This window comes from Zonotrichia albicollis, chromosome Z (genome assembly GCF_047830755.1).
Source record: "Zonotrichia albicollis isolate bZonAlb1 chromosome Z, bZonAlb1.hap1, whole genome shotgun sequence".
Classification (NCBI taxonomy): Eukaryota; Metazoa; Chordata; class Aves; order Passeriformes; family Passerellidae; genus Zonotrichia; species Zonotrichia albicollis.
In genome coordinates this window covers 70,953,892-70,964,084 of record NC_133860.1, presented here as the reverse complement: position 1 = coordinate 70,964,084, position 10,193 = coordinate 70,953,892, and the positions used below count along the sequence as shown (strand labels likewise).

The following is a 10,193-nucleotide window of genomic DNA, read 5'->3' as shown; positions in this document are numbered from 1 at the left end:
ATTAGCTTCAGGCTGGGCTTCACTTCCAGCCGCTCAGAGCAGAGTTTGGAGAGGAGAATCCTCAGCAGCCCTGCATTGTAAAGGGCGGGGGGGTCTGGGCGGGGCTGGATGGGAGTTCCAAAGGGCTCCTCCCTAAAGGCTGCCATAGAGAGGGGAAATCCGGGAAACTGATCAGAGAAGGGACACGCCCCGGGCTTCTGAGTAGATGGTTGCATGCCAGCTCCGGGGTGTTTTCATTGGCCAGGAGAAGACAGGAGGAGGAAAGCAACAAGGCTCTGGGCCATGCTCTGGTCTCTTTCTGGATCTTGGCAGCCCCAGCGATACCTTGATGCCAGTGTCTAGCAGAAAAGCTGAAAACGTGGAGCATGGAAGTGGCCAAGAGGGGCTGGATCCAAGCAGCCTTTGCACTTTTCCCAAATCTGCTGCTGAGAAGGGGACATGGCTGACAGCATCTTCCGAAGGCCTTGCTTTTGCCGTGCGCTCTGCGGGGCATCTGTGCCAGCCACCCTTGTGACGGGCAACCCTTTCTTGTCCCAGCTCCAGACCGGCTCTGCCATTGAACCTGGTGCCGCTGGACCAGCATGGCCTGCAGCAGCCAGCTCGCCCCCCGCTGCCGGCACTTCCTGCAGCAGCGCAGCCCAGCCGCCCGAGATGAGGGAGGAGCAGGGCCTGAAGACACTGAGTACGTCCGCTGCATTTCTTGTCTGCCAGAGCAGCGTGTTGTGTGCGTGTGTGGGTGTAGGCTGCGCCAGAGGTTGGCCCTCGGTCTCAGAGGCACTTAGGCCTCTGTGCAGAAGCTGTTGTTGTGCTCTGAGGCAGCGCGGCAGCGCTCAGGGAGTCCCTGCTGCCTGTGAGAGCGGCTGGGCCTGCCTTGGCTCTGCCTGGGCTGCCTTCTGTGCCAAAGAGAAAAGCGGAGCTTGTTTCTGCTTGAGCAGAAGGCTGGCACCTAGCAAGTGACTAGGCCCCAGGGAGCTCTCTGGCCCCAGCTCTTTTATGGCTCTCCTTCTTACTCCCCCTCTGGCTCAGACACTTTGGGACCCGCGCTGGCCCTGCCAGTGATGGTGGGTGTGAGTGCAGAGGCTGCAAAGGCCCTTGCTTACCTCTTAGGGGCCCTTTCTTAAGGGTTCGCCATTTTTGCTTATGGCATGCGTTTCTGTGCTTGAAAGAAATAAAGGCCTTCTTGGAAAGGCCACCTGATGAAAGGTGGAGAAGATGGCCCTCCCACTTGTTGCTCTCAGCAGCTGGAAGCCAAGGGACCGCAAAGGGCCCACAGCTGCGGGCAGTGGGGCTGCCTCTGGGACGGTCTAGGCAGTGGCGTCTCTGTGTGCGAGTGAGCGCCCTGCACTGCTTTTGTCTTTCAGGGAGCCTTGTGAGTCTGGGCCAGCCAATGAGCAAATACACGGGACTTGAAGAACTCGGACGAGGGTAAGCGTGACATCAGCTGATTTTACAAAAGTGAGCCAGGTCTTTGGCCAGTGCAATATCAAGCATGAAGTTAGGCAAGCTCCAAGCGTGGTCAGACTCTGGCTTTACCTCCTGTCACCTGCCAGGACTGTTCGGTCACAGCAATCCCAACGCCTCATCAACAACAAGTTGTTGCTGGCAGTGTTTTGCTTGAAGCAATGAGGAGCAGGAGCTGGGAAACCTTCTGCCCCTGCAGCTTTCTGGCCTGAAAGAGCACCTTGCCATCCAAGAAATGTCAGATTCTCAAAGATGGTGTTGTGTCCTCAATTGTTCTCACATTTTTGCCACACACATGCATGCACTGGCACAAGGAGAGCGTTCTCCTTAGGTTCGGAAATGACCTGGCTGGGCATGTGCCTTGGAGATTTCCAGTGGCCCTTGGTCTTCATGCTGCACCTTAGTGTTCCATTGGACAGCCAGCCCCGCAAGGCAGAGGGCTCACGGGCTGACGTGCTGTTGGCCGGAGAGACGTCGCAGCCAGGCATTTCCTAAGGAAGGGGTCCAGGCAGCCTGGGCAGATGTGCGGCCTGGGCTTGCTTTCACTGCCAAGGGATAAAGGGCTCTTTCTGCTGCTGTTTGCTTTCTAGGGGGTTTGGAGCTGTTTATAAAGCCCTTGACACCAGCAGCGGACAACAGGTAAAGTGCTAGCAGCTCCATGCCATTTTGCACCTCTGGAGCGCTTTCCCCGCTGCTGTGAGCTCTGCCTGGAGGTTTGGGTGGCTGCTCCATGTCTGCTTCAGAGGCTGTTCCTCTGAAGTACAGTCTAGGCTCAGGGTGTAGAATGCTTTTGGGATGGCTTTTGCTGCTTCTGCTAAGCTCTGCTGTCTCTTGACAAGGCACTTTGGCCCAGCCCGCTGCCTCATTGCAGCAGCACTGGCTGCGTGCTCCTTGTGATCTCCAGCAGGCTGCGTCTTCTCAAGGGAACGGTGGCCAATGTCTTTCAGGTGGCAATCAAGATCATGTCACTCAAGGAGGAGATGTCCGAGGAGCTGGCTGCCAACGAAATCCTGGCCATGAGGGACAACAGGAATCCCAATATTGTTACCTACTTAGACAGGTTGGCATATTCTGGTGTCAATGTAGCTTTAGCTTGTGCAAGCCAGAAGAGACAATGCCCTTTGGTCACTGGCAGAGAACGGAGCTGGTGAAGATTTCTCTGCTGGTCTCCAGAGCATGGCAGGAGGTGGAGCTGGTGTTCAATGATCTCTTGTGGCACACGTAGCTCGGAGAGCAGTTGCAAAATGCTGGCTCAGGCCCTGGGTGACTGAGGCTGTGCCTATTGCTGTCTCTCCATGCGGTGGTTTTCTTCTTCCAGCTACCTGGTGGATGCGGAGCTCTGGTTGGCCATGGAGTTCATGGACGGCGGCACCTTGTTTGATGTGCTCAGGGCAGTGTACCTGGAGGAAGGACAGATAGGCGCTGTCTGTCGGGAGGTGAGGGATCCCGCTGCTGCTTCCCCAGGCCTGCCCAGGATGCTGCTTGTCTCCTGGAGGTTAAGGAGAGCCGAGATTTCTTGTTCTCAGCTTTCCTTCGCTGCTGCTGCTGCAGTCACGCCACACAGCAGAAGAAAGAGCATGGGAAGTCAAGTGCCTGCCAATCTCAATGCACGCCTTAGGCTCTGTTCTCGCACTCTTCCATGCTGTCTGTGCTCTGGCGCTGGTGCTCACTCCCTGGCTTGGTTTCACTTGCTTCCTCTTCTCACTTTTGCCTGGGAATGTTTGCCTGGAGCCTGTCTTTGTGCCCTACATTGCTTGCCACTGGAAGGCAGGATGCAGGTGGCAGAATTTCAAGCGAAGGGCATAGAGCTGTCCTCAGCTTCAAAGGATAGCATTGCAGCCCGGATGGCTGTTCACATTCTGGAACAGCTCCAAGGTGCTGCTTCCTCCTCTGCTGCCACTAGGCGTCCCCAAAAATCTTTGCTGTGCCGCCTCCCAGCCAAAGGTGACGCGCTTCCTACCGAAGGCCAATGGAACTTTTGGAGGCCGAGATGCCTTCGCTTGGAAATCTAGAAAAAACTACCAAGAGAGTTGAAGCAGCAAGCTCTTCTTTGTGCCAGCACCGTGATGCTGCGCCCTAGCTCACAATTCCCTGAGAAAGCTGTCAATCCCGCTGAGCTCTTTCCTTGCTGGTGGGATGAAATCAGATCCTGCACGTCACATTGACTTTCCCTCCCTCCTTTTCTCTTCCAGTGCCTGCAAGGACTGCATTTCCTTCATTCCCGCCAAGTCATCCACAGAGACATCAAAAGCGGCAACGTTCTTGTGGGCATGGATGGATCTGTCAAGTTGGGTGGGTATCCCTGCTGGGCTGCAGCATTTCCAGCATATGTGTGGGGTGGCATTTTGGTGGCTGCCACTTGGCCAGAAGCGCCGCTTGGCCAGTGCGTGAATCGTCAGGGTGCCTTTCAAGTGGCCGATGCCTTATTTGCCGGCTGCAGCCACGTGGAAGGAGAGCTCAGCTGCCTTTTCAGCTAGATTCAGCATGGCCGTGTCAGGCTGGCGTGGGCAGTCCTTTTGGCTGCTTTGCCAGTGGTAGCTGGCTTTGACAGGCTTTGTTCTTGTCCTCAGGTGACTTTGGCCTCTGTGCTCAGCTCAGCCCTGGGCACAGCAAGCGCAGCTCCAGCGTCGGCACTCCCAGCTGGATGGCGCCGGAGGTGGTGAGAGGAGAAGCCTACGGCCCCAAAGTGGACATCTGGTCTCTGGGGATCATGGGGCTGGAAATGGTGGAAGGGGAAGCTCCTTACCAGCGGGAAGCCCGTCTCAGGGTAAGGCGCAGCTTAGCGAGAGGGCTGTGTGTGGAGAGAGCTGTGTGTGGCTAGCAAAGGAGCAGGTGGAGTGTCCTCTTGCATCCATGTGCTGTAGGTTTTTGAACTGATTGAAAGCAACGGGCCCCCAAAACTGCAGAACCCCAGGCACCACTCGGCTCTCCTGCGTGACTTCCTCCGCTGCTGCCTGCAGGCAGACGAGGACAGGCGCTGGTCTGCCAAGGAACTCCTGCAGGTAAGAAAAAGCAAAGGGGCAAAAAGCCCTGTCTGCTGAGGACACCTGCAGGGAGGGATGAGGAGGAGTGTGGGCCACGTGGCTGAGACAGCTGCCAGGACAGGAAGGCGCAGGGGGACCTGCTGCCCTCAGTGCTCTTTCTGTGTCTTCCTGGTAGCCAAGGAATCCTGCTTGAGCCCGTGAGGATGTCATCCTGAAAATAAGGCTTCCTATCTTTGTTCTTTTTCCTCCGGGCAGCATCCGTTTGTCACCTCGGGCGATCCTGCCTCCAGCCTGGCTGCTCTCATCATCTCAGCCAAGCAAGTGCAGGAAGACAAGAGAGGAGAAGCCTGCGCCTGAGGAGGTCCTTGTGCCCCGCCAGCAGAGAGGAGGGAAACGGGATGGGTCATCTTTAGGCAGAGTTTCAGCCATCCCCTGAGTTTGAAGAGGAGCTGTGCTGTACATAGGAAATGTAATGGTTCTATAATTTGCTCCGTTTAGGTGTTAGGGTAGGTTAGGGTATGTTAGGTTTAATTAGGTTAGGTTAGGTTAGGTTAGGTTAGGTTAGGTTAGGTTAGGTTAGGTCTGGTGTCTATTAGGTTCAATTTAAAGCTCTGTTGTTTTTGTTTCTGAAAAAGATGTAAGTTTTCAAAAAATTAGGAAATATAGAGATTAACTTTTAAGAACTTTAGAATGTAGATATCTTAGGTAATAGAGGATTGTTTAGCTTAGAAGAGAGTGTTGTTAATTTAGGGAAGATCTGAGGTATCTTTTAAGTTGAAATGAAAGAATTGTCATAATAAGAACTAAGCTGTGAGAGGAAAAGCTGGGCTGCAGCAGAGCTGGACCCTGCAGGCACTGCAAGCTGTTGGCCTGAACAGGCCACCTGCGGGACAGAACGATGAAGATTGAGAAGTAGAGAGGGGATACTTTGTTTCATCCCGAGTGACAATAAAAGTCCAGAGTGTTGTAAGACTCTCTTCCTTGCCATGCTGTAGCTAAGGGGACAGTCCCTTTCAGAGGTAGGCAGCTTTGCTTACCTTAAGTGTGCAATGCCCGTGGGAAGCTGAGAGACTTCTGAGTCATGAACAGCAGGGAATGAGCTCACATTCAGGACAACACTTGGAGGCTGATGTGCTGTCCTTGCTGGACCTCTTGTCTTGAAGATGTCAGGGTGATCGGCAGGAATCAGCCTTTTGGTCCCACCCTCCTCTCACTATGTCGCCTGTGCGATGGAATGGCATTCTCACAGCGGCTTCTGGCCCTTCCTCCCTGCTTCTCCTTTCCCCCCTTTTCACCCCAGACCTCCAGGCACCCTCTGGGCCAGCCTCATCCCCACGGGTGTGTGGAACGACCAGAGCCCCCTGCAGAGCCCCATTCCCACTCTGCTGCCTCCTCGGCCTTTCCCCACATCTGGGCCAGCCTGCAGTTGCCAGGTGTTTGACACACACACAGACACAACACACCACACCTGTCAATGACCAACTTGATGGAGGAGCCCCTGCTCACCACCCTGGCCCTTTTACCACCAAGCTGTGGCTCCATTTCAACTCCATCTGCTGGGATGCCCACAGGGAGGGACTGCTCAGGGAATGGATGCTCCTTGAATATTGCCCACAGGCCTGGTTTCCACGCTTCCCCATTCCTCCTACCCCTAAGGCTGCCTCAGCCTTCTAAACACAATTTTTTCTTACTCTAATGGCTTCCTACGCTTTACTTAACGTGAGCACCACTACACAGTTTTGATTGCCTTTATTCTAGAATTAATAAACATAAGTTGGAAGTACTGCTAGATTTTCCCAAGTAAGACTTGAAGCAACTGCACAAAGTGGAGAAGCTTTCTGTGGAGCTTTTCAGTTCACTGCAAGTCTCCTTCCTCTTCACTCAGTTTCAGCAGATCTGTTGATTTTCCTTTGCTCTCATCATTTAACCTTCATCACTTGTCTATAGATCTGTAAAAAATCTCTGTCCACCCGACGCAAATTTACTGTACTTTGTGGTTTTCCTTTTTTGCAAAAGCTGAGGCTCATGTGATCTTCTTCTGATCTAGACTTTCATTCCCATCCTAGCTCTGGTTAAGAGCAGAGCAAATGTAATTTCTGCTGTTTCTATAACTGCTGTTTTGCGGAGAAAAGAAGAGGCCTCCAAATTTATAAAATTGTAAACTTCGGGATGCATTTATTAGGACACGCGTCGGACTCAAGGAGATGAAATCCTCCTCAAAAGGCGTGCATACCCCTGGAGGTCTGAGGTCTCATTTTATCCCCCATCCAAATGTATTTGCCTACAGTTTCACAATAGGTTCATACATATTCATTTCTCGTGACATTTATCACCTCTTCTTCTTTATCAAAGGAATTCCTTGGTCAGGGGCAAATGGGGGCAAATCGACCTTGTGGTCATTTCTGTTTTCTTTTCTCTGTCTCTTCGCTGTCTCTGCCCTGCAGTTTTTCTTTCAGGTTTGGCCTCACAGACTTTTCACCTCCCCTAGACACTTTATCTAATTCAGAATTGATCTCTACTCTGTCTTATTCCCCCCTTTCCTAGGAAATAAGTAAATTCTTCTCCTTAATGCAAACCCTTACGACAATAAGTGTCTTTTAATGCTTCACCACTGTACGTTTGACAAAGAGGTTAGTACAGCTATTCGTTGTAGTACTCTCCAGTTCCAAAATAACAATATAATAGATAATCCTTAGCTTATCCCAACTAATATTAGCAAAACTACAATGGGGTGGCAAAACTTATTAAAGATTCCATTTGCTGTCAGTGACCACCCAAAGATCACATCCCACCAGTGATGATCCATATTTTGTTTTATTCTTTGTAGAACTCTGGTTACCTCTTTTGTATCATGTTGGACAGTAATTAATGTTTTCTTTCCACTTTCTTGGATTTCCTTCAAGATTTCCAATAGGCCTTGGTGCTTAATTAATTATTTTACTAATGTCAGGTTCATCCCAATAAGGGTAGGTGATAGTCTGTGATACATTGTGTAATTGGCTTTGATCAGCTGGTGAGATGTCACTGGTACCAAATACGAAAAATCACACCCGATAATCTTAACAAAATTACAAATGCAGAAATTAGAATGATTTCTACTAGACAGAATAACATCATTGCTATCAATTTGTACAGTAGCACAAGCAGTTCTCAATCATACACACCCTTTTCCAGTATATACGAGCACAGTTTTCTGGTCAGTGACTGGATGAATTTCAAAGTGACAGATACTCTGTTCAGTGTCCAAACACACATCCTGAGCATCAATAGTATTGCTTTCACAAACGAATCCCTTCTGTTCTCTAGTAATGCAGGATTCTAAGTTTACTGTCTGCCACTTTTCATTCATCTTTCGTGCCCACATGCTATGTTCTGAAGGATAGAGTATTGTTTTTTCATGGTTTAATCCTAGGGCAATGATGGGATGGATAACATAAACAGTGGCATTATGTATGGTAAGCACAAAGGCAGCTGCCACATTAGAAACAGGATCATAGGTGAAATTCACCATAGTCCACCAGAATTGAAACTTCCTTTCAAAATCAATTGCATTATCCCACACAATTTTCTGAATTTCAGCTGGAAAATTACCTTCACCCCTTTCTTGTATGATCAGAGCTGCTGTTGTCTGCATCCATAACTGTGCTTGTATACAACTGAAAGCTAAAGACACATTATCTTGAACTGTACTAAGTGCTCCTACTATTAATTTGTGGTCTTAGTCCCCAGCCATTTTCCACTTTGGCAGTACTTTTGAAATCTGCCACTGGCTAGTTCCTAATGCCAATAGGGATGACTGTAAGGGTTGCTTCAATTTTATTAGGCTACCTGCTGCAGTGGCCAGTTTATTCATCAGCATTTCTGAATCAATTCCATTTAAAACTCCTAATCCTGTCCCTAATATGCCAGTTAGATCCTTTCTTGTTCTGCTCCTGAGATATGCCTGTCTTTGTAACCATGTTGTCCAGCCCTCGAAGGAAGTTTTTAGGAAGGAGGAGCAGGCTGGTTGGATTTTTGAGATGTTAATTTGCATTATCAACTCCACACATTTGAGAGACCATTCTGGATTGAATAATAGCTGCTGTTCTTTACTACATAGAGGCCTATTTCATACACTTTAGGTTCAAGTTTGGGTTGAGTCTGAACTGGTATGGGTTGTATAAGGCCCTGCTGTGGTAAAAAGTGCAGTGCCCACTTTGAATTCAAATGAAAGTCTGATAGCAACTCGAGCTCAAAGGCAGGTCACTTCTACTGGCTGTATCAAGGTGAAATTACACCAACAGTCTTATTCACTTCGGTTATCACAGACTTCCTGGTGTTCATATATACCAGGGGAGGTTCAGACACTAATTACATCTGGTCTCTCATAAGCCATCCTATTGATGACCTGGCACTCTACTTTGATTTCTTCTCCTCTGATTCCTTGAAGTGTCCACAGTTCCTGTTCCTGCCATTCTTGCTCTTCACATACCTGATTCTTGTGGATTACTACAGTAGATATCTTTAAATCTTTTATCTCAGAAGGTTTTCCCATGGATCCAGTATACTGATTAAATGCCAGGGACCAAGGCCATTCAGCATTGCTTTGGGTAGAGGTACTCTCTAGTTCAAAAACTTCAGTTACAATTACATACGAAACAATTCTGTAAACTAAAGTATGAACTACTCCAGACAGCAATATACTCATTTTGCCCAAGTAAGTTTTAGTCTCAGTTCATTGTCTCCTGGTGTCACTCCTGAAGGGGCTTGTGGGCCTTCTTCACCCGAGAGTGATGGATCCAGGCATTCTGCTCCTTGATTTTGATTGCAGTGAAGGTGGTGAGAGGTACTTGCAGTGGTCTCTCCCACTGTGGTTCCGAAGTCTTCTCTGCAAGAGACTTAACATATACATCATCCCCAGGCTATCTAACTCTCTGCTCTGAGTTCCAGCCACATGTTTCTCCAGTTCTCTGAACTGTTTGCTTAAAGCCACCATGTAGGAGGACATTCTGGACATTCCCTTTGTATTCTATATGGTCTTCTATAAGGCATTCCAAAAGGATTCAGCATTCCTTTAGCTCAAGGTTTAGTTCAAACTTGCAATAGCGCTAGTGGAAGAGCTTGGGCTAGGGTAGATTAGCTTCTTGCCCCAGTCTTACAATCTGCTGTTTAATCAAATTATTCATTTTCTCTGCCTGGCTACTTGATTGGGGCAGTATGAAGTGTGAAGTTCTTAATCTATGCCTAGGTGGCCACTAATCTGTTGCACTGCTTTGGAAATCAAATATGATTTTTTATCTGAGGATATCGTGGCTGGAACTCTGAAGCGTGGTATTATTTCTCGTAAAACTAATCTGGTCACCTCTTGAGCTCTGACAGTTCTGGTGGGGAATGTTTCTGGCCACCCTGAAAAGGTATCTATTAATTCCAGTAAATACTGATACCTCCCTTTCCTTGGGAGTTCTGAAAAGTTAATTTGCCACTGCTGTACAGGCCCATGGCCTCTCCCAGTCTGACCGAGTTTTGGCTGGGGGATATTTTGGGGTTAGTCTGGAGGCAAGGACCACATTGTCGGCTTACCTGAGTGATAGTGGCTTATAAATTCCTGACAAAGATACAACAATTCTTTCAATCAGATGTGTGTCCTAGAAAACCTGTGGAAATTACTACTTCAAAGTCAACACTTCATTTCAATGCACTTTGTATCACTGGCAGCCTTCACCATTTTGAGAAAGGAGCCACACTCTATAAAAAGCTTTTAAGTAGTTA

At 49.1% G+C, this 10,193-nt stretch overlaps 1 protein-coding gene across 1 annotated transcript; it reads left to right on the top strand.

Moving 5' to 3' along the window:
* The first annotated feature begins 438 nt into the window (after nucleotides 1–438).
* LOC141727255 (serine/threonine-protein kinase PAK 3-like) lies at nucleotides 439–4,802 on the top strand. The gene is made up of 9 exons (XM_074533616.1): nucleotides 439–682; nucleotides 1,362–1,425; nucleotides 2,052–2,100; nucleotides 2,409–2,521; nucleotides 2,780–2,897; nucleotides 3,654–3,753; nucleotides 4,032–4,228; nucleotides 4,326–4,481; nucleotides 4,701–4,802. Exons 1-9 carry the CDS (start codon nucleotides 439–441, stop codon nucleotides 4,800–4,802), a joined length of 1,143 nt encoding a protein of 380 aa, XP_074389717.1.
* Nucleotides 4,803–10,193: the final 5,391 nt, after the last annotated feature.

What these genes read in the sequence shown, in the direction of transcription:
- LOC141727255 (XM_074533616.1), top strand. Translation starts at nt 439, where the DNA reads ATGGCTGACAGCATCTTCCGAAGGCCTTGCTTTTGCCGTGCGCTCTGC. An exon ending in ACACCAGCAGCGGACAACAG is followed by an intron (nt 2,101 to 2,408) that starts GTAAAGTGCTAG and finishes AATGTCTTTCAG; the next exon opens with GTGGCAATCAAGATCATGTC. An exon ending in GGATGGATCTGTCAAGTTGG is followed by an intron (nt 3,754 to 4,031) that starts GTGGGTATCCCT and finishes TCTTGTCCTCAG; the next exon opens with GTGACTTTGGCCTCTGTGCT.